A 24,329-nucleotide genomic window follows, 5' to 3' on the forward strand; every position below is an offset into this window, starting at 1 on the left:
TGGGTGGATCTGTGATGTGGGTGGATCTGATGTGGGTGGATCTGATGTGGGTGGATCTGATGTGGGTGGATCTGTGATGTGGGTGGGTGGATCTGATGTGGGTGGGTGGATCTGATATGTGGGTGGGTGGATCTGATATGTGGGTGGATCTGTGATGTGGGTGGGTGGATCTGATGTGGGTGGGTGGATCTGATGTGGGTGGGTGGATCTGATGTGGGTGGGTGGATCTGTGATGTGGGTGGATCTGATGTGGGTGGATCTGTGATTGATAAAAATACCAATTAGTGGGAAAAAATATCAGAATTTGTCAGCCTGTGTAAACCCATCCAAAGTGATTTAACAGTAACACATTTTAAAGTTTCATTAGTCAGTGAAGAACTAAGTCTCTCCTGTGTAAACGCGGCCTTTGGGAGCGTTCATCTGATTAGACGTTGCTGACACCTAGCAGATCTTACAACAACTGGATAGCTATTTGAAGTAACATTTGACCAAATCACATGTTATAGCAATCTGTCAGTCTGACAGTCAGTGACATGGCAACGCAGCCATTGGTTGTTGCCTCGCCCTTAGCTGTGGAACGCGCCCCTCTGTGACAAGTGCTGATGTAAACCAGAGTTTAATCAATACTTTTGATGAATTGATTAAGTCCCTGTCAGGTGTGTAGGGGAGATGGATGGAGCCCCAGCGAGCCGTGCTGATGTTCAGCTGGTATTTTTTATATGTGTGTGTGTGTGTGTGTGTGTGTCTAGGTGTGCGTGCGCGTGCGTAGGGTGGGTGTGTGTGTGTGTGTGTGTGTGTGTGTGTGTGTGTGTGTGTAGGGTGCCATTTCTGAAGCGGACTAACAAAGGTTTGATTTCCTGTCAGGTGTGTAGGAGGAAGGTCCTGATGGCAGACCACACTGATGTCAGCCTGCCCCCCGAGGACCGTGTCCGGGCCCTGACCAAGAAGGGCAGCTCTGTGGACGTGAACGAGGACGTTCCTCCCCGGAGGTACTTCAGGTCAGGCGTGGAGATGATCCGAATGGCCAACACCTACACCGAGGAGGGCAACGCCGAGCACGCCTTCGTACTCTACAATAAGTACATCACGTAAGTTTAAGTTGGTGAAACTAGGCTCCGTTTACATTTCTAGGTTTTAGGGTGACGCCGCTGATGAAGGTGTTGTCAAGACGACCGTCGTGTCACAAGACGGAGAACCCAAGCTGGATGAAGTGTCAGTGTGTTGCCGGTTACTTAGCCAGGCATCTCTCCCCCCTGGGGACATTTTACATTTAAGTCATTTAGCAGACGCTCTTATCCAGAGCGACTTACAAATTTATGGTAGTAGTGTGGACAATGTACCATATTGTCTGCAACCCCCAATAAACTATCATGTTGAGATGAGCTGTAGAGCTTAGATCCAGATAAAATGCCTGAGTCTCAAATGAATGGGAAGTGTGGGCCTCATCTGAAACACACAGCAGGTGTCCTGGGAAGTGTGGGCCTCATCTGAAATACACAGCAGGTGTCCTGGGAAGTATGGGCCTCATCTGAAACACACAGCAGGTGCCCTGGGAAGTATGGGCCTCATCTGAAATACACAGCAGGTGTCCTGGGAAGTATGGGCCTCATCTGAAATACACAGCAGGTGTCCTGGGAAGTATGGGCCTCATCTGAAACACACAGCAGGTGTCCTGGGAAGTGTGGGCCTCATTTGAAATACACAGCAGGTGTCCTGGGAAGTGTGGGCCTCATCTGAAACACACAGCAGGTGTCCTGGGAAGTATGGGCCTCATCTGAAACACACAGCAGGTGTCCTGGGAAGTGTGGGCCTCATCTGAAATACACAGCAGGTGTCCTGGGAAGTATGGGCCTCATCTGAAACACACAGCAGGTGTCCTGGGAAGTATGGGCCTCATCTGAAATACACAGCAGGTGTCCTGGGAAGTATGGGCCTCATCTGAAACACACAGCAGGTGTCCTGGGAAGTATGGGCCTCATCTGAAACACACAGCAGGTGTCCTGGGAAGTATGGGCCTCATCTGAAACACACAGCAGGTGTCCTGGGAAGTATGGGCCTCATCTGAAACACACAGCAGGTGTCCTGGGAAGTATGGGCCTCATCTGAAACACACAGCAGGTGTCCTGGGACGTGTGGGCCTCATCTGAAACACACAACAGGTGTCCTGGGACGTGTGGGCCTCATCTGAAACACACAGCAGGTGTCCTGGGACGTGTGGGCCTCATCTGACGATAAAGCATCATGCTATCACTGTTATAAGTCAGGAATATGAATCAATCAATCAAATGTTTTTATAAAGCCCTTTTTACATCAGCAGATGTCTCAAAGTGCTGTACAGAAACCCAGCCTAAAACCTCAAACAGCAAGCAATGCAGGTGTAGAAGCACGGTGGCTAGGAAAAACTCCCTAGAAAAGCAGGAACCAAGCAATAAACCTAGAGAGGAGCCAGGCTCTGTGGGGTGGCCAGTCCTCTGGCTCTGTCTTTGCCGGGTGGAAATTATAAGAGTATATAATGGCCATTAAGGCCAGATTGTTCTTCGAGATGTTCAAATGTTCATAGATGACCAGGTCAAATAAAAATAATCACAGGAGAAATACTCCAGATAGGACATACTGACCCAAGCCCCCCGGCACAGACTATTGCAGCATAGATACTGGAGACTGAGACAGGTGTGGGTCGGGGGACACTGTGGCCTTGTTCGGTGATACCCCCGGACAGGGCCAACCAAGCAGGATATAACCCCACCCACTTTGCCAAAGCACAGCCCCCACACCACTAGAAGGGATATCTTCAACCACCAACTTACCATCCTGCGACAAGGCCGAGTATAGCCCACAAAGATCTCCTCCACGCCACTAGAGGGATATCAACAGACCATCATCCTTCTTCCCTGAGACAAGGCTGAGTATAGCCCACAAAGATCTCCTGCAAAACCGGACAGGAAGATCACGTCAGTGACTCAACCCACTCACGTGACACCCCTCCTAGGGTCGGCATGGAAGAGCACCAGTAAGCCAGACTACACTCAATCATAGGACCTACTGAAGAGATGAGTCTTCAGTAAAGACTTAAAGAGTCTGCGTCTCTCACACGGGTAGGCAGACCATTCCATAAAAATGGAGCTCTATAGGAGAAAGCCCTGCCTCCAGCTGTTTGCTTAGACATTCTAGGGACATTAAGCAGGCCTGCTTCTTGTGACCGTAGTGTATGTGTAGGTATGTACGACAGGACCAAATCAGAGAGATGGGTAGATGCAAGTCCATGTAATGCTTAGCAGTAAAACCTTGAAATCAGCCTTAACAGGAAGGCAGTGTAGGGAGACTAGCACTGGAGTTATATGATCACATTTTTGGTTCTAGTCAGGATTCTATCAGCCGTGTTTAGGACTAACTGAAGTTTATTTAGTGCTTTATCCGGGAAGCTATAGAGTAAAGCGTTGCAGTAGTCTAACCTAGAAGTGACAAAAGCATGGATTCGTTTTTCTGCATCATTTTTAGACAAAAAGTTTCAGATTTTTGCAAGGTCATGAAGATGTGTTTCTGTTTATCATCATCATGCTTCTGTTCAGGCTCTTCATTGAGAAGCTTCCTAAACATAGAGATTACAAAACAGCCAGCGTTCCAGAGAAGAAGGACACCTTGAAGGTACCATTCCAGATTCTAACTGTTTCACACTCCAGTCCTTCAGTCCCCCAGCAGCCCAACCCTGGTCCCCCAGCGGCCCAACCCTGGTCCCCCAGCAGCCCAACCCTGGTCCCCCAGCAGCCCAACCCTGGTCCCCCAGCAGCCCAACCCTGGTCCTCCGGTCCCCCAGCGGCCCAACCCTGGTCCCCCAGTCCCCCAGCGGCCCAACCCTGGTCCCCCAGTCCCCCAGCAGCCCAACCCTGGTCCCCAGTCAGCAGCCCAACCTGGTCCCCCAGCAGCCCAACCTTGGTCCCCAGCAGCCCAACCCTGGTCCCCAGCAGCCCAACCCTGGTCCCCCAGCAGCCCAACCCTGGTCCCCCAGCAGCCCAACCCTGGTCCCCCAGCAGCCCAACCCTGGTCCCCAGCAGCCCAACCCTGGTCCCCCAGCAGCCCAACCCTGGTCCCCCAGCAGCCCAACCCTGGTCCCCCAGTTCCGCCCAACCCTGGTCCACCAGTTCCCCCCAACCCTGGTCCCCCAGTTCCGCCCCAACCCTGGTCCACCAGTTCCCCCCAACCCTGGCCGACCAGTTCCCCCAACCCTGGCTCGACCAGTTCCCCCAACCCTGGTCGACCAGTTCCCCCCAACCCTGGTCGACCAGTTCCCAACCCTGGTCGACCAGTTCCCCCAACCCTGGTCGACCAGTTCCCCCCAACCCTGGTCCTCCACACCCCCCCAGACAGCCCGACCTGACCCGCTGGAGGACCAGTGTTGGGGGGGGGGGGGGGGGGGGTACTGGAGGACCAGGGTTGTGAAACAACAGGGTTCTTGGCCCTCTACGGTTCTCTTGTGATGTGACATGCTGTCATCTGTCCCAACAGAGGCTGAAGGAGGTGGCCTTCCCTCAAGCAGAGGTGCTGAAGAAGGCTCTTCTCAAGATATATGAGCAGGAGCATGCACAGTATCTCATCAAAAAGGTTACAAGGCTTCTGCCCACCTCTGTAGACCTTCCTGCCCATTTTCCAACTTTATACCCTCAGTAGAGCCCTCTGCACACCGGATTTGGTTGATTTGCTAATGTGTGTGTGTGTGTGTGTGTCACTACTGTGTTTGTAGAAAGCGGAGGAGGCAGCCTTGGCGCAGCAGCAGTCGAAGCAGCAGGCGCTAGAAGCAGAGCGGGAGCGCGTGGTGGAACTGCAGCGACGCCAACGGGAACAAGAGCAGTTCAGCGCCTTCGAGGAGATGATCAGGTACATCACTGCCAACAGAAACGTCATCTGAATTTAATCGTTTTTTTTCAATTGCATTTAAGAAATGTAATTTGAATGTAATTTTTTTGTAATTTGTATTGGACAAATGAGTGAATCATTGAATTCATATATTTAACTTATAGGCTATTTCATATTTTTTTAAAACTGGATTGAATGAATATAGCATTTATTTAACCAGTGCAGTCAAAAATGTGATTTTCCTGTTTTATATATACTTACACACTATGATGTTGGAAGAGCGGTTTGAAAAGGTCAATGGAAATTTCCTCCCGTTTTGGTGGGATGGAGTTTTGGTGTGCCTGGGGACATCACCAGTTCTCCCCTCCCCACTCAGACCACTCACAGACAGACGTAGCTTGAGAAATTGCGCTTTGCTAAGTAGCTATTTTTGTTTGTTTTCAATTGGTCAAAAATAATAGTAAAGTACAGTAACTTACCCAGAAAGGATTTCATATGAAGGTCAAAATGGACCTTTTTTTAATATTGATCAATATTGACACTAAATGTGACTCCATAATCAGACGGCAGGAGCTGGAGAAGGAGAGGCATCGTATCCTTCAGGAGTTTCATGCTCCTGGGACCCCTCCCCCCAATGCACCCCTCCTCCCAGGGATCCAGGGCCCCCCTCTGCCCCTGGCCGTGTCCCCCACCCCCCCTCAGAGCCCTGGGGACAGCGCCGGCCAGGTCAGACCGCTCCCCACCTTCGACCGGACACTCAAACCTGTGAGCCCTAGTGGGAACAGCAGTGAGTAAACACACACTGACTGTACAAAACATTAGGAACACCTGCTTTTTCCATGACAGACTGATCTGGTGATTCCAGGTATAAATCTATGATCCCTTATTGAGGAGACAGGTTCAATCCACCAATCAGTGTAGATGAAGGGGAGGAGACAGGTTCAATCCACCAATCAGTGTAGATGAAGGGGAGGAGACATGTAGATGAAGGGGAGGAGACATGTAGATGAAGGGGAGGAGACAGGTTAAATCCACTCCAATCAGTGTAGATGAAGGGGAGGAGACAGGTTAAATCCACTTCAGTCAGTGTAGATGAAGGGGAGGAGACAGGTTCAATCCACCAATCAGTGTAGATGAAGGGGAGGAGACAGGTTCAATCCACCAATCAGTGTAGATGAAGGGGAGGAGACAGGTTCAATCCACCAATCAGTGTAGATGAAGGGGAGGAGACAGGTTAAATCCACTCCAATCAGTGTAGATGAAGGGGAGGAGACAGGTTAAATCCACTCCAATCAGTGTAGATGAAGGGGAGGAGACAGGTTAAATCCACTTCAGTCAGTGTAGATGAAGGGGGGGAGACATGTAGATGAAGGGGAGGAGACGGGTTAAATAAGGATTTTTCAGCCTTGAGACAATTGAGACATGGATTGTGTATGTGTGTCATTCAGAGGGTGAACGGACAAGACAAGAGATTTAAGTGCCTTTGAACTGGGTATGGTAGTAGGTGCCAGGAGCACCGGTTTGAGTGTGTCAAGAACTGCAAAGCTGCTGCATTTTTCACGCTCAACATATTTGTGTGTGTATCAAGAATGATCCACCACCCAAAGGACATCCAGACAACCTGACACAACTGTGGGAAGGATTGGAGTCAACATCGGCCAGCATCCCTGTGGAACGCTTTCAACACCTTGTAGAGTCCCATACCCTGACGAATTGAGGCTGTTCTGAGGACAAAAGGGGGTGCAACCCAATAACATACTGCATTCATAACCACTGTTCTGAAGGCAACTTTAATATTAGGAAGGTGTTCCTGAGGTTTTGTACACTCAGTGTTCATGGAACGATTCAAAGGCTTATCAAATTCTTCTACTCAGATCTACTTTTCTCTGGATGTTTCATCTGGCTCCACAACGTAGAATAGAAGAGATGTTTCATCTGGCTCCACAACGTAGAATAGAAGAGATGTTTCATCTGGCTCCACAACGTAGAATAGATGTTTCATCTGGCTCCACCACGTAGAATAGATGTTTCATCTGGCTCCACAACGTAGAATAGAAGAGATGTTTCATCTGGCTCCACCACGTAGAATAGAAGAGATGTTTCATCTGGCTCCACAACGTAGAATAGAAGAGATGTTTCATCTGGCTCCACAACGTAGAATAGAAGAGATGTTTCATCTGGCTCCACAACGTAGAATAGAAGAGATGTTTCATCTGGCTCCACAACGTAGAATAGAAGAGATGTTTCATCTGGCTCCACAACGTAGAATAGAAGAGATGTTTCATCTGGCTCCACAACGTAGAATAGAAGAGATGTTTCATCTGGCTCCACAACGTAGAATAGAAGAGATGTTTCATCTGGCTCCACAACGTAGAATAGAAGAGATGTTTCATCTGGCTCCACAACGTAGAATAGAAGAGATGTTTCATCTGGCTCCACAACGTGAATAGAAGAGATGTTTCATCTGGCTCCACAACGTAGAATAGAAGAGATGTTTCATCTGGCTCCACAACGTAGAATAGAAGAGATGTTTCATCTGGCTCCACCACGTAGAATAGAAGAGATGTTTCATCTGGCTCCACAACGTAGAATAGAAGAGATGTTTCATCTGGCTCCACAACGTAGAATAGAAGAGATGTTTCATCTGGCTCCACCACGTAGAATAGATGTTTCATCTGGCTCCACCACGTAGAATAGAAGAGATGTTTCATCTGGCTCCACAACGTAGAATAGAAGAGATGTTTCATCTGGCTCCACAACGTAGAATAGAATAGAAGAGATGTTTCATCTGGCTCCACAACATAGAATAGAAGAGATGTTTCATCTGGCTCCACAACGTAGAATAGAAGAGATGTTTCATCTGGCTCCACCACATAGAATAGATGTTTCATCTGGCTCCACAACGTAGAATAGAATAGAATAGAATAGAAGAGATGTTTCATCTGGCTCCACAACGTAGAAGAGATGTTTCATCTGGCTCCACAACGTAGAATAGAAGAGATGTTTCATCTGGCTCCACAACGTAGAATAGAAGAGATGTTTCATCTGGCTCCACAACGTAGAATAGAAGAGATGTTTCATCTGGCTCCACAACGTAGAAGAGAAGAGATGTTTCATCTGGCTCCACAACGTAGAATAGAAGAGATGTTTCATCTGGCTCCACCACGTAGAATAGAAGAGATGTTTCATCTGGCTCCACCACGTAGAATAGAAGAGATGTTTCATCTGGCTCCACAACGTAGAATAGATGTTTCATCTGGCTCCACCACGTAGAATAGAAGAGATGTTTCATCTGGCTCCACAACGTAGAATAGTAGAGATGTTTCATCTGGCTCCACAACGTAGAATAGTAGAGATGTTTCATCTGGCTCCACAACATAGAATAGATGTTTCATCTGGCTCCACAACGTAGAAGAGATGTTTCATCTGGCTCCACAACGTAGAATAGAAGAGATGTTTCATCTGGCTCCACAACGTAGAATAGAAGAGATGTTTCATCTGGCTCCACAACGTAGAATAGAAGAGATGTTTCATCTGGCTCCACAACGTAGAATAGTAGAGATGTTTCATCTGGCTCCACAACATAGAATAGATGTTTCATCTGGCTCCACAACGTAGAAGAGATGTTTCATCTGGCTCCACAACGTAGAATAGAAGAGATGTTTCATCTGGCTCCACAACGTAGAATAGAAGAGATGTTTCATCTGGCTCCACCACATAGAATAGATGTTTCATCTGGCTCCACAACGTAGAATAGAAGAGATGTTTCATCTGGCTCCACCACGTAGAATAGAAGAGATGTTTCATCTGGCTCCACAACGTAGAATAGAAGAGATGTTTCATCTGGCTCCACAACGTAGAATAGAAGAGATGTTTCATCTGGCTCCACAACGTAGAATAGTAGAGATGTTTCATCTGGCTCCACAACGTAGAAGAGATGTTTCATCTGGCTCCACCACATAGAATAGAAGGGATGAAATACAACACAAGATTCACATTTCAATGACAGAGGATAACACAAATGAAATCAGTTATTTCTGAAGTGGTCCTGAAAACCTGATGGTTCATGATGGGGTATTGTCCCTCCTCTGTCCAGACACCATGGATGGGATGGTGGATGGCATCCGGCAGCTGGCAGTGCCCTCAGAGCTCTGCAGCAGCTTCCTCAGGCTAGCTGAGTCCAACACCAGCCGAGCTGTGGAGACCTGTGGCATCCTCTGTGGCAAACTGGTAAGACCTGACTTTTATACAGCAACAGCTGTACTATAATCATAGTTATTCTATAGCAAAACTTATTGATGTGGGTGCATGTAGGGCTGGTACGGTGACCGTATTATGAGTCATGATGGCAGTCCATGTCTGATTCTGTCTCTCTGTGTCTCTGACTCTCTCTCTCTGTGTCTCTGACTCTCTCTGTGTCTCTGACTCTCTCTCTCTCTCTCTGTGTCTCTGACTCTCTCTCTCTCTGTGTCTCTGACTCTCTCTCTCTCTCTCTCTCTCTCTCTCTCTGTGTCTCTGACTCTCTCTCTCTCTCTCTCTCTCTGTGTCTCTGACTCTCTCTCTCTCTCTCTCTCTCTGTGTCTCTGACTCTCTCTCTCTCTCTCTCTCTCTGTGTCTCTGACTCTCTCTCTCTGTGTCTCTGACTCTCTCTCTCTGTGTCTCTGACTCTCTCTCTCTCTCTCTCTCTCTCTGTGTCTCTCTCTCTCTCTCTGTGTCTCTCTCTCTCTCTCTGTGTCTCTCTCTCTCTCTCTGTGTCTCTCTCTCTCTCTCTGTGTCTCTCTCTCTCTCTGTGTCTCTGACTCTCTCTCTCTCTCTCTGACTCTCTCTCTCTCTGTGTCTCTGACTCTCTCTCTCTCTGTGTCTCTGACTCTCTCTCTCTCTCTCTCTCTGTGTCTCTGACTCTCTCTGTGTCTCTGACTCTCTCTCTCTCTCTCTGTGTCTCTGACTCTCTGTGTCTCTGTGTCTCTGACTCTCCCTCTCTCTCTCTCTGTGTCTCTGACTCTCCCTCTCTCTCTCTCTGTGTCTCTGACTCTCTCTCTCTCTCTCTCTCTCTCTCTGTGTCTCTGACTCTCTCTCTCTCTCTCTCTGTGTCTCTGACTCTCTCTCTCTCTCTCTCTGTGTCTCTGACTCTCTCTCTCTCTCTGTGTCTCTGACTCTCTCTCTCTCTCTCTGTGTCTCTGACTCTCTCTCTCTCTCTCTCTCTCTCTCTCTCTGTGTCTCTCTGTGTCTATGTGTGTCTGATTCTGTGTTTTCCAGCTGAGGAATGCGTTCACAGTGACCCATGTGATCGTGCCGAAGCAGAACGGAGGGCCAGACTACTGCGACACGGAGAACGAAGAGGAGCTGTTCCTGATCCAGGACCAGTATGACCTCATCACCCTGGGCTGGATACATGTGAGTTACACCAGAGCTCATACAACCTCTAGGAGAGCTGATCCAGGACCAGTTTATAACATGTGAGTTACACCAGAGCCCATACAACCTCTAGGAGAGCTGATCCAGGACCAGTTTATAACATGTGAGTTACACCAGAGCCCATACAACCTCTAGGAGAGCTGATCCAGGACCAGTATGACCTCATCACCCTGGGCTGGATACATGTGAGTTACACCAGAGCTCATACAACCTCTAGGAGAGCTGATCCAGGACCAGTTTATAACATGTGAGTTACACCAGAGCCCATACAACCTCTAGGAGAGCTGATCCAGGACCAGTTTATAACATGTGAGTTACACCAGAGCCCATACAACCTCTAGGAGAGCTGATCCAGGACCAGTTTATAACATGTGAGTTACACCAGAGCTCATACAACCTCTAGGAGAGCTGATCCAGGACCAGTTTATAACATGTGAGTTACACCAGAGCCCATACAACCTCTAGGAGAGCTGATCCAGGACCAGTTTATAACATGTGAGTTACACCAGAGCCCATACAACCTCTAGGAGAGCTGATCCAGGACCAGTATGACCTCATCACCCTGGGCTGGATACATGTGAGTTACACCAGAGCCCATACAACCTCTAGGAGAGCTGATCCAGGACCAGTTTATAACATGTGAGTTACACCAGAGCCCATACAACCTCTAGGAGAGCTGATCCAGGACCAGTTTATAACATGTGAGTTACACCAGAGCCCATACAACCTCTAGGAGAGCTGATCCAGGACCAGTTTATAACATGTGAGTTACACCAGAGCCCATACAACCTCTAGGAGAGCTGATCCAGGACCAGTTTATAACATGTGAGTTACACCAGAGCCCATACAACCTCTAGGAGAGCTGATCCAGGACCAGTTTATAACATGTGAGTTACACCAGAGCTCATACAACCTCTAGGAGAGCTGATCCAGGACCAGTTTATAACATTTTCCTCGGCAAATGAAGTCTGCTTTATTTTTTGTTTGCTTGTCATGATACTTTTTGTGCAAAAGTTTGTGGACACCCCTCCAAATGAGTGTATTCTGCTAATTCAACCACACCCGTTGCTGACAGATGTATAAAATGGAGCACACCGCCATGCAATCTCCATAGACAAACATTGTCAGTAGAATGGTCCTTCCTGAAGAGCTTAGTGACTTTCAACTTGGCACCATCATAGGATGCCACTTTTCCAACAATTCAGTTGGTTAAATTTCTGCCCTGCTAGAGACGTCCCTGTCAAGTGTACGCTCTGTTTTTGTGAAGTGGTAATGTCTAGGAGCAACAACGGCTCAGCCACGAAGTGGTAGGCCACACCAGCTCACAGAACGGGACCGCCGAGTGCTGAAGAGTGTAAAAATGGTCTGGTCTGTTGCAACACTCAATACTGAGTGCCATTCTGCCTCTGGAAGCAGTGCCATTCTGCCTCTGGTCAGCACAAGAACTGTTCATCGGGAGCTTCATGAAATGGAGCCATGGTTTCCATGGCCGAGCAGCAGCACACAAGACTAACATCACCATGCCCAATGCCAAGCGTCGGCTGGAGTGGTGTAAAGCTCGCCGCCATTGGAGTCTGGAGCAGTGGAAACACGTTCTCTGGAAGGGTGAATCACGCTTCTCCATCTGGCAGCCCGACGGACGAATCTGGGTTTGGCAGATGCCAGGAGAACCCTACCTGCCCCAATGCATAGTGTCAACTGTAAAGTTTGGTGGAGGAGGAATAATGAGTAACCGGATGGTAGCTGCTAGTGATGGCTGTTTAACAGTCTGGTGGCCTTGAGATAGAAGCTGTTTTTCAGTCTCTTGTTCGCAGCTTTGATGCACCTGTACTGACCTCGCCTTCTGGGTGATAGCGGGGTGAACAGGCCGTGGCTTGGATGCCTGAACGTACCACCCTCTGGAGAGCCCTGCAGTTGCCGTACCAGGTGGTGATACAGCCTGACAGGATGCTCTCAATGATGCATCTAAGGGTCTCATCCTCCCTGTCTCGTTGTTGTTTGTAATCAGGCCACTTGTGTCATCTGCAGACTAACTTGATGATTGCAGTCATGGTGAACGGAGTACAGGAGGGGGCTGAGCACTCACCCTTGTTGGACCCCTGTGTTGAGGATCAGTGTCGTGGAGGTGTTGTTGCCTACCTTCACCACCTGGGGGGGCTGCTGTCAGGAAGTCCAGGAACCAGTTGCACAGGGAGGGGTTCAGACACAGGGCCCTGAGCTTAATGATGAGCTTGGAGGGCACTATGGTGTTGAATGCTGAGCTGTAGTCAATAAACAGCATTCTTACACACAGTTGAAGTAGGAAGTTTACATACACCTCAACCAAATACATTTAAACTCAGTTTTTCACAATTCCTGACATTTAATCTTAATAAAAATCCCCTGTCTAAGGTCAGTTAGGAACATCACTTTATTTTAAGAATGTGAAATGTCATAATAATAGTGTAGAGTGATTTTATTTCATCTTTTATTTATTTCATCACATTCCCAACGGGTCAGAAGTTTACATACTCAATTAGTATTTGGTAGCGTTGCCTTTTAAATTGTTTAACTTGAGTCAAAGGTTTCGGGTAGCCTTCCACAAGCTTCTCACAATAAGTTGGGTGAATTTTGGCCCATTCCTCCTGACAGAGCTGGTGTAACTGAGTCAGGTTTGTAGGCCTCCTTGCTCGCATACACTTTTTCAGTTCTGGCCACACATTTTCTACAGGATTGACGTCAGGGCTTTGTGATGGCCACTCCAATACCTTGACTTTGTTGTCTTTAAGCCATTTTGCCACAACTTTGGAAGTATGCTTGGGGTCATTGTACATTTGGAAGACCCATTTGTGACCTAGCTTTAACTTCCTGACTGATGTCTTGAGATGTTGCTTCAATATCTCCACATGATTTTCCACCCTCATGATGCCATCTATTTTGTGAAGTGCACCAGTCCCTCCTGCAGCAAAGTAACCCCACAACATGATGCTGCCACCCCGTGCTTCATGGTTGGGATGGTGTTCTTCGTATTGCAAGCTTTCCCCTGTTTCCTCCAAACATAATGATGGTCATTATGGCTAAACAGTTCTATTTTTGTTTCATCAGACCAGAGGACATTTCTCCAAAAAGTACGATCTTTGTCCCCATGTGCAGTTGCAAACCGTAGTCTAGCTTTTTTATGGCGGTTTTGGAGCAGTGGCTTCTTCCTTGCTGAGCGGCCTTTCAGGTTATGTCGATATAGGACTCGTTTTACTGTGGATATAGATACTTTTGTACCTGTTTCCTCCAGCATCTTCACAAGGTCCTTTGCTGTTGTTCTGGGATTGATTTGCACTTTTCGAACCAAAGTATGTTCATCTCTAGGAGACAGAACGCGTCTCCTTCCTGAGCGGTATGACGGCTGCGTGGTCCCATGGGGTTTATACTTGCGTACTATTGTTTCTACAGATGAGCGTGGAAACTTCAGGCATTTGGAGATTGCTCCCAAGGATGAACCAGACTTGTGGAGGTCTACCATTTTTTTTTCTCAGGTCTTGGCTGATTTCTTTTGATTTTCCCATGATGTCAAGCAAAGAGGCACTGAGTTTGAAGGTAGGCCTTGAAATACATCCACAGGTTCACCTCCAATTGACTCAAATGACGTCAATTAGCCTATCAGAAGCTTCTAAAGCCATGACATAATTTTCTGTACATTTCCAAGCTGTTTAAAGGCACAGTCAACTTAGTGTATGTAAACTTCTGACCCACTGGAATTGTGGAACAGTGAATTCTAAGTGAAATAATCTGTCTTTAAACAATTGTTGGAAAAATCACTTGCGTCATGCACAAAGTAGATGTCCTAACCGACTTGCCAAAACTATAGTTTGTTAACACGACATTTGTGGAGTGGTTGAAAAACAAGTTTTAACGACTCTCACCTAATTGTGTGGAAACTTCCGACTTCAACTGTGCAATTTACTGAGATTCTGGTATTGGGATAACCAGAGATGATACATTTACTGAGATACTGAACCCGGGCTTCTCCTCAGTGAGAAAATTGTCTTCATGCCCAGTGTTGATCTCCACACACCTTGTTCCTACTATATAATAATATATAATTATACACTGAACAAAATTATAAATGCAACATGCAACCATTTCAGATTTGACTTTACAGTTCATATGAGGATATTTGTTGTTGTTGAATTTATACCCCTTTTTCTCCCCAATTTCGTGGTATCCAATTGTTTTAGTAGCTACTTTCTTGTCTCATCGCTACAACTCCCGTACGGCTCGGGAGAGACGAAGGTTGAAAGTCATGCGTCCTCCGATACACAACCCAACCAAGCCGCACTGCTTCTTAACACAGCGCGCATCCAACCTGGAAGCCAGCCGCACCAATGTGTCGGAGGGTGCACCTGGAAACCTTGGCTAGCGCTCACTGCGCCCGGCCCGCCAGAGGAGTCGCTGGTGCGCGATGAGACAAGGACATCCCTACCGACCAAGCCCTCCCTAACCCGGACGATGCTAGGGCCAATTGTGCCCCACGGACCTCCTGGTCGCGGCCGGTTACGACAGAGCCTGGGCGCGAACCCAGGGACTCTGATGGCACAGCTGGCGCTGCAGTACAGCGCCCTTAACCACTGCGCCACTCGGGAGGCCCCCCCCCCTCAATTTAAAGAAATACATTTAGCCCTAATCTATGGATTTCACATGACTGGGAATACAGATATGCATCTGTTGGTCATAGATACCTTAAAAAAAAAAGTAGGGACGTGGATCAGAAAACCAGTCAGTATCTGGTGTGATCAGAAAACCAGTCTGTATCTGGTGTGATCAGAAAACCAGTCAGTATCTGGTGTGATCACCATTTGTCTCATGCAGCGTGACACATCTCCTTCACATAGAGTTGATCAGGCTGTTGACTGTGGCCTGTGGAATGTTGTCCCACTCCTCCTTAAATGGCTGTGGAAGTTTCTGGATATTGGTGGAAACTGGAACAGGCTGTCGTACACGTTGATCCAGAGCATCCCAAACATGCTCAACGGGTGACATGTCTGGTGAATGTGCAGGCCATGGAAGAACTGGGACATTTTCAGCTTCCAGGAATTGTGTACAGATCCTTGCTACATGGGGCCGTGTATTATCATGCTGAAACTTGAGGTGATGGAGGCGGATGAATGGCACATCAATGGGCCTCAGGATCTTGTCACAGTATCTCTGTGCATTCAAATTGTCATCGATAAAATGCAATTGTGTTCGTTGTGTTCGTTGTCCGTAGCTTATGCCTGCCCGTACTATAACCCTACCATGGGGCACTCTGTTCACAACATTGACATCAGCAAACTGCTCGCCCACACGACACCATACACGCCGTCTGCCATCTGCCCGGTACAGTTGAAACCAAGATTCATCCGTAAAGATCACACTTCTCCAGCGAGGACAGTGGCCATCGGTACAGTTGAAACCGGGAATCATCCATGAAGAGCTTCTCCAGCGAGGCCAGTGGCCATCGAAGGTGAGTATTTTCCCACTGATTCAGTTATGACGCTTAACTGCAGTCTGGTGAGGACAACGAGCACACAGATGAGCTTCCCTGAGATGGTTTCTGACCGTTTTGTGCAGTAATTCTTCGGTTGTGCAAACATACAGTTTCATCAGCTGCCCGGGTGTCTCAGACGATCCCGCAGGTGAAGAAGCCGGATTGTCTAAAACAAAATTCTCTAAAATTATGTTGGAGGCGGCTTATGGTAGAGAAATAAATGTTCAATTGTCTGGCAAAAACTCTGGTGGACATTCCTGTAGTCAGTATGTATTGTGTTGTGGGACAAAACTGCACATTTTACAGTGGCCATTTATTGTCCCCCCAGCACAAGGTGCACCTGTGTAATGATCATGCTGTTTAATCAGCTTCTTGATATGCCACGCCTGCCAGGTGGATGGATTATCTTGGAGAAATGTTCAGTAACAAGGATGTCAACAAACATTTCTTAGAAATAAGACTTTAGCATGAATGGAACATTTCTGGGATCATTTATTTCAGTTCATGGGACCAGCATGAACACCAACACCAACAATGTGTGTATGTGTGTATGTATGTGTGTATATGTATATGTTTGCATTGTTTCAGACCCACCCCACCCAGACAGCATTCCTGTCCAGTGTCGATCTCCACACACACTGTTCCTACCAGCTCATGATGCCGGAGGCTATCGCTATTGTCTGCTCACCCAGGTTCAACGAGTGAGTATAGACACCTTTATCATGTGTTATAACCTTTATCATGTATTATAACGAGTGAGTATAGACACCTTTATCATGTATTATAACGAGTGAGTATAGACACCTTTATCATGTGTTATAACCTTTATCATGTATTATAACGAGTGAGTATAGACACCTTTATCATGTGTTATAACCTTTATCATGTATTATAACGAGTGAGTATAGACACCTTTATCATGTGTTATAACCTTTATCATGTGTTATAACCTTTATCAGGTCATGTGTTATAACGAGTGAGTATAGACACCTTTATCATGTGTTATAACCTTTATCAGGTCATGTGTTATAACCTTTATCAGCTCATGTTATAACGAGTGAGTATAGACGCACTGCCTTTATCAGGTCATGTGTTATAACCTTTATCAGGTCAGGTGTTATAACCTTTATCAGGTCATGTGTTATAACCTTTATCAGGTCATGTGTTATAACCTTTATCAGGTCATGTGTTATAACCTTTATCAGGAGATGTGTTATAACCTTTATCAGGAGATGTGTTATAACCTTTATCAGGTCAGGTGTGTCAGGTGTTATAACCTTTATCAGGTCAGGTGTTATAACCTTTATCAGGTCATGTGTTATAACCTTTATCAGGTCAGGTGTTATAACCTTTATCAGGTCAGGTGTTATAACCTTTATCAGGTCATGTGTTATAACCTTTATCAGGTCAGGTGTTATAACCTTTATCAGGTCAACCTTTATCAGGTCATGTTATAACCTTTATCAGGTCATGTGTTATAACCTTTATCAGGTCAGGTGTTATAACCTTTATCAGGTCAGGTGTTATAACCTTTATCAGGTCAGGTGTTATAACCTTTATCAGGTCAGGTGTTATAACCTTTATCAGGTCAGGTGTTATAACCTTTATCAGGTCAGGTGTTATAACCTTTATCAGGTCAGGTGTTATAACCTTTATCAGGTCATGTGTTATAACCTTTATCAGGTCAGGTGTTATAACCTTTATCAGGTCAGGTGTTATAACCTTTATCAGGTCATGTGTTATAACCTTTATCAGGTCAGGTGTTATAACCTTTATCAGGTCAGGTGTTATAACCTTTATCAGGTCAGGTGTTATAACCTTTATCAGGTCAGGTTAGGTCAGGTGTTATAACCTTTATCAGGTCAACTTGAAAATAAATCAGGTCAGGTGTTATAACTTTTATCAGGTCAGGTGTTATAACCTTTATCAGGTCAGGTGTTATAACCTTTATCAGGTCAGGTGTTATAACCTTTATCAGGTCAGGTGTTATAACCTTTATCAGGTCAGGTGTTATAATCAGGTCAGGTGTTATAACCTTTATCAGGTCATGTGTTATAACCTTTATCAGGTCAGGTGTTATAACCTTTATCAGGTCAGGTGTTATAACCTTTATCATGTGTTATAACCTTTATCAGGTCATGTGTCGTCTGCTGTTTTAAACTTGAAAATAAAAGAGCCGCACTCTAGGAGCTCAGATGCTTAAATGTCATTACCAACGTTTCGACAGTCAAGCTGTCTTCATCAGGGTATAATCACAAACACTGCTGTCTTCATCAGGGTATAATCACAAACACTGCTGTCTTCATCAGGGTATAATCACAAACACTGCCGTCTTCATCAGGGTATAATCACAAACACTGCCGTCTTCATCAGGGTATAATCACAAACACTGCTGTCTTCATCAGGGTATAATCACAAACACTGCTGTCTTCATCAGGGTATAATCACAAACACTGCTGTCTTCATCAGGGTATAATCACAAACACTGCCGACGGGCTACTTCTGACTAACAGACTGTGTGTGTTTATAGGACGGGCTACTTCTGACTAACAGACTGTGTTTATAGGACGGGCTACTTCAGGATAACAGACTGTGTGTGTTTATAGGACGGGCTACTTCAGGATAACAGACTGTGTGTTTATAGGACGGGCTACTTCAGGATAACAGACTGTGTGTTTATAGGACGGGCTACTTCTGACTAACAGACTGTGTTTATAGGACGGGCTACTTCTGACTAACAGACTGTGTTTATAGGACGGGCTACTTCTGACTAACAGACTGTGTTTATAGGACGGGCTACTTCAGGATAACAGACTGTGTGTGTTTATAGGACGGGCTACTTCAGGATAACAGACTGTGTGTGTTTATAGGACGGGCTACTTCAGGATAACAGACCGTGGGATGGATGAGATCTCAACGTGTAAACAGAAAGGTTTCCACCCTCACAGCAAAGACCCTCCTCTCTTCACTGTGAGTATACCTCTTTTCCCTATCCCCTTTGTAGTGCACTACCTTTGAAGCTGCCTGAACCCGATATAGGGAGTAGGGTTCTGTTCAGAAACACTTCAACACTTCCTCCTCTGTGTTCACCTCCAGGGAGCAGGACACATCACCGTCACCGAGGACAGAGTCACCATGTTGGACCTGCGGTGATCACCTCTGGACTGGGGATCTACACACCGAACGCTGGTTGGCTGGCTGACTGACTCTATTTGTTTATTAGGATCCCCATTTAGCTTTTTAAGAAGAAGCAGCAGCTACCCTTCCTCGGAACCATAAAAATCACAAACCATGACAAGTAACTGATAAAGTTGACTGGCTGACCTTCCTGGCCAGCTGACATCTGGCTGAATTTGGGGTTGCATAATTCTGGTAATTTTCTTAAAATTCTTGTGAAATGACCAGGGTTCCATGAATCTTGGTTGGAGATTTTCCAGGAATATTCCAACCAGGATTTCTGGATAATCCAGGAATTTGGAGAAAGACTGTTAAAAGACAGAGACATCTTACTTCTAAACCCATTGTTCTACCCATCAGTACAGACAGTGGGTTCATTAAGGAACCTCCTGCTCTCACTGTCCTCCGTTGAACTAAAGCAGACCGCTTCTCGTAGGGGGAAGGACAACTCTCCTGGTCCACTCCCACTTTTCTGTCTTAGTCACCTCTGGAATAAAACTCTGTTTTGAAATAAAGACTATCACTCCATAAAGCTCTGCTAGGCTTGCTGCCAACAGTCCGTTTATGATTTCATATCCTTTTTGATGGTTTTCTGCTTTTTTTTTGCTCAGAGCTTACCTGTCTCACAGACTGGCTACCTGTCTCACAGACTGGCTACCTGTCTCACAGACTGGCTACCTGTCTCACAGGCTGGCTACCTGTCTCACAGGCTGGCTACCTGTCTCACAGGCTGGCTACCTGTCTCACAGGCTGGCTACCTGTCTCACAGGCTGGCTACCTGTCTCACAGGCTGGCTACCTGTCTCACAGGCTGGCTACCTGTCTCACAGGCTGGCTACCTGTCTCACAGGCTGGCTACCTGTCTCACAGGCTGGCTACCTGTCTCACAGACTGGCTACCTGTCTCACAGGCTGGCTACCTGTCTCACAGACTGGCTACCTGTCTCACAGGCTGGCTACCTGTCTCACAGGCTGGCTACCTGTCTCACAGGCTGGCTGGCTACCTGTCTCACTGGCTGGCTGGCTACCTGTCTCACTGGCTGGCTGGCTACCTGTCTCACTGGCTGGCTGGCTACCTGGCTGGCTACCTGGCTGGCTGGCTGGCTGGCTCAGATCAGAGAGGATCTATAGGCAATGTGAGAATTTTTCCTACAAAACTGTCTCGTGTTGCACATGGTTTCCGTTTCATTCATTTATTATGAGCTGTCCTCCCCTCACCAGCCTCCGGGGGTGTATATGGTCTGACAGGGCATGCAGACCTAACAGTCTAACCTAAGGAAAATGCCAAGGAGAACTGAGACGATGACGCCGTATGTCTCTTGATTTCCTCCCAGTTTGTGATCGTCATAATAAGATGACTTTAACAGCTGCACTCTCATGGACAACAGATAGAAATACAACGAGAGGCATGCCTTTTCAGTACCATCTATTTGATCTGGATCTTCCACAAGGACGAGGGGGATGTCGCCCCCTAGATGCTGATTTGGCAGTTTCCCCACGAATAGGTTAATGTTATGTTTGGGGAGGCTGATTCCAGACCTGTAGCACGGAGCGTTCCACAACGTTGTGTGTTTGAACGCAGCATCCATCTAGTGCTTATGAAGGGACCTGTATACTTTGTGTCTGTTTAGACAGCAGTTGAAGAAATGGGTGAAAAGGCAGTTTGAATGCGTATAACTGTTGGACTAATGCCGTCCCGTGTGATTAATAACTGTATGTTCATACTTCTCTCTGTCCTATTAATGACTTGTCAGGCTGCTGTAGATGGTTCTCAATGTGTTCAGCTGTGATTTAAATGGCTCTGTTCCAGTATGGCCATGTCACAGGCTTTAATAAAGGGGAACTTCCCCATTTGAATATTGCTTCTCTTGCTTTCCCAAATATATCCACTAGGGGGAGACAAATAATAGACAATGTTTTGAGGTTTGCTCTCTGTCCACCCCTTCTCAATTCAATTCAAAGGGCTTTATTGGTACGGGAAACATATGTTAACATTGCCAAAGCAAGTGAAATAGATTGTAAACAGAAGTGAAATGAACAATACAAATTAACAGTAACCATTACACTAAAGAGTTCCAAAAGAAGAATGCATTTTCAAATGTCATATTATGTGTATATATATATATACCAGTGTTGTGATGATGTGCAAATAGTTATTAAAGTAGTCGGTTTTTGACAGAGAATTCTTTGTGTTTGTTTAGTGTCCAATTTTCCCAGAAGTGGTTCGAGTCTATGGATTCTTAAATTACATTGAGCTGATTTCTGACGTGCTTTTTGTGTTTAAAAAAAAAAAAAAAAAATTTTAACCTTTATTTGACTCGGCAAGTCAGTTAAGAACAAATTCTTATTTTCAATGACGGCCTAGGAACAGTGGGTTAACTGGTCTAGGAACAGTGGGTTAACTGGCCTAGGAACAGTGGGTTAACTGGTCTAGGAACAGTGGGTTAACTGGTCTAGGAACAGTGGGTTAACTGGTCTAGGAACAGTGGGTTAACTGGCCTAGGAACAGTGGGTTAACTGGTCTAGGAACAGTGGGTTAACTGGTCTCTGGTCTAGGAACAGTGGGTTAACTGGTCTAGGAACAGTGGGTTAACTGGTCTAGGAACAGTGGGTTAACTGGTCTAGGAACAGTGGGTTAACTGGTCTAGGAACAGTGGGTTAACTGGTCTCTGGTCTAGGAACAGTGGGTTAACTGGTCTAGGAACAGTGGGTTAACTGGTCTAGGAACAGTGGGTTAACTGGCCTAGGAACAGTGGGTTTAACTGGCCTAGGAACAGTGGGTTTAACTGGCCTAGGAACAGTGGGTTTAACTGGCCTAGGAACAGTGGGTTTAACTGGCCTAGGAACAGTGGGTTTAACTGGCCTAGGAACAGTGGGTTTGGCCTAAACTGGTCTAGGAACAGTGGGTTTAACTGGTCTAGGAACAGTGGGTTAACTGGCCAGGGGTTAACTGGAACAGTGGGTTTAACTGGTCTAGGAACAGTGGGTTAACTGGTCTAGGAACAGTGGGTTAACTGACCTAGGAACAGTGGGTTTAACTGGCCTAGGAACAGTGGGTTTAACTGGCCTAGGAACAGTGGGTTTAACTGGCCTAGGAACAGTGGGTTTAACTGGCCTAGGAACAGTGGGTTTAACTGGCCTAGGAACAGTGGGTTAACTGGCCTAGGAACAGTGGGTTTAACTGGTCTAGGAACAGTGGGTTAACTGGTCTAGGAACAGTGGGTTAACTGGTCTAGGAACAGTGGGTTAACTGGCCTAGGAACAGTGGGTTAACTGGCCTAGGAACAGTGGGTTAACTGGCCTAGGAACAGTGGGTTTAACTGGCCTAGGAACAGTGGGTTTAACTGGCCTAGGAACAGTGGGTTTAACTGGCCTAGGAACAGTGGGTTTAACTGGCCTAGGAACAGTGGGTTTAACTGGTCTAGGAACAGTGGGTTAACTGGTCTAGGAACAGTGAGTTAACTGGCCTAGGAACAGTGGGTTAACTGGCCTAGGAACAGTGGGTTAACTGGTCTAGGAACAGTGGGTTAACTGGCCTAGGAACAGTGGGTTTAACTGGCCTAGGAACAGTGGGTTAACTGGCCTAGGAACAACTGGTCTAGGAACAGTGGGTTAACTGGTCTAGGAACAGTGGGTTAACTGGCCTAGGAACAGTGGGTTAACTGGCCTAGGAACAGTGGGTTAACTGGCCTCTAGGAAACAGTGGGTTTAACTGGTCTAGGAACAGTGGGTTAACTGGCCTAGGAACAGTGGGTTAACTGGTCTAGGAACAGTGGGTTAACTGGTCTCTGGTCTAGGAACAGTGGGTTAACTGGTCTAGGAACAGTGGGTTAACTGGTCTAGGAACAGTGGGTTAACTGGTCTAGGAACAGTGGGTTAACTGGTCTCTGGTCTAGGAACAGTGGGTTAACTGGTCTAGGAACAGTGGGTTAACTGGTCTAGGAACAGTGGGTTAACTGGCCTAGGAACAGTGGGTTTAACTGGCCTAGGAACAGTGGGTTTAACTGGCCTAGGAACAGTGGGTTTAACTGGCCTAGGAACAGTGGGTTTAACTGGCCTAGGAACAGTGGGTTTAACTGGCCTAGGAACAGTGGGTTTAACTGGTCTAGGAACAGTGGGTTTAACTGGTCTAGGAACAGTGGGTTAACTGGCCTAGGAACAGTGGGTTTAACTGGTCTAGGAACAGTGGGTTAACTGGTCTAGGAACAGTGGGTTAACTGACCTAGGAACAGTGGGTTTAACTGGCCTAGGAACAGTGGGTTTAACTGGCCTAGGAACAGTGGGTTTAACTGGCCTAGGAACAGTGGGTTTAACTGGCCTAGGAACAGTGGGTTTAACTGGTCTAGGAACAGTGGGTTAACTGGACTAGGAACAGTGGGTTAACTGGCCTAGGAACAGTGGGTTTAACTGGTCTAGGAACAGTGGGTTAACTGGTCTAGGAACAGTGGGTTAACTGGTCTAGGAACAGTGGGTTAACTGGCCTAGGAACAGTGGGTTAACTGGCCTAGGAACAGTGGGTTAACTGGCCTAGGAACAGTGGGTTTAACTGGCCTAGGAACAGTGGGTTTAACTGGCCTAGGAACAGTGGGTTTAACTGGTCTAGGAACAGTGGGTTTAACTGGTCTAGGAACAGTGGGTTAACTGGTCTCTGGTCTAGGAACAGTGGGTTAACTGGTCTAGGAACAGTGGGTTAACTGGTCTAGGAACAGTGAGTTAACTGGCCTCTGGTCTAGGAACAGTGGGTTAACTGGTCTAGGAACAGTGGGTTAACTGGTCTAGGAACAGTGAGTTAACTGGCCTAGGAACAGTGGGTTTAACTGGTCTAGGAACAGTGGGTTAACTGGTCTAGGAACAGTGGGTTAACTGGCCTAGGAACAGTGGGTTAACTGGCCTAGGAACAGTGGGTTTAACTGGCCTAGGAACAGTGGGTTTAACTGGTCTAGGAACAGTGGGTTAACTGGTCTAGGAACAGTGGGTTAACTGGCCTAGGAACAGTGGGTTAACTGGCCTAGGAACAGTGGGTTAACTGGCCTAGGAACAGTGGGTTTAACTGGCCTAGGAACAGTGGGTTTAACTGGCCTAGGAACAGTGGGTTTAACTGGCCTAGGAACAGTGGGTTTAACTGGTCTAGGAACAGTGGGTTAACTGGTCTAGGAACAGTGGGTTAACTGGTCTAGGAACAGTGGGTTAACTGGTCTAGGAACAGTGAGTTAACTGGCCTCTGGTCTAGGAACAGTGGGTTAACTGGTCTAGGAACAGTGGGTTAACTGGTCTAGGAACAGTGGGTTAACTGGCCTAGGAACAGTGGGTTAACTGGTCTAGGAACAGTGGGTTAACTGGCCTAGGAACAGTGGGTTAACTGGCCTAGGAACAGTGGGTTAACTGGTC

At 46.8% G+C, this 24,329-nt stretch overlaps 1 protein-coding gene across 3 annotated transcripts in view; it reads left to right on the forward strand.

Moving 5' to 3' along the window:
• The window catches only part of LOC115125450 (STAM-binding protein-like A), a 55,170-nt gene extending 34,046 nt beyond the window's left edge, over positions 1–21,124 (forward strand). Inside the window, exons 2-11 of one of the 3 annotated variants that reach the window (XM_065011312.1) lie at positions 865–1,088; positions 3,570–3,645; positions 4,504–4,599; positions 4,739–4,872; positions 5,415–5,638; positions 8,948–9,081; positions 10,108–10,245; positions 16,355–16,467; positions 18,637–18,736; positions 18,863–21,124. In XM_065011312.1, the coding sequence (XP_064867384.1) occupies positions 886–1,088; positions 3,570–3,645; positions 4,504–4,599; positions 4,739–4,872; positions 5,415–5,638; positions 8,948–9,081; positions 10,108–10,245; positions 16,355–16,467; positions 18,637–18,736; positions 18,863–18,919 (1,275 nt within the window). In that variant the 5' untranslated portion in view covers positions 865–885 and the 3' untranslated portion in view covers positions 18,920–21,124. Of the gene's footprint in view, positions 1–864; positions 1,089–3,569; positions 3,646–4,503; positions 4,600–4,738; positions 4,873–5,414; positions 5,639–8,947; positions 9,082–10,107; positions 10,246–16,354; positions 16,468–18,332; positions 18,737–18,862 lie in introns of those variants that run through there. The other 2 variants (XM_065011313.1, XM_065011314.1) reach the window with 2 other exon arrangements.
• Positions 21,125–24,329: the final 3,205 nt, after the last annotated feature.

The sequence above is a fragment of the Oncorhynchus nerka genome, linkage group LG27, assembly GCF_034236695.1.
Source record: "Oncorhynchus nerka isolate Pitt River linkage group LG27, Oner_Uvic_2.0, whole genome shotgun sequence".
Classification (NCBI taxonomy): Eukaryota; Metazoa; Chordata; class Actinopteri; order Salmoniformes; family Salmonidae; genus Oncorhynchus; species Oncorhynchus nerka.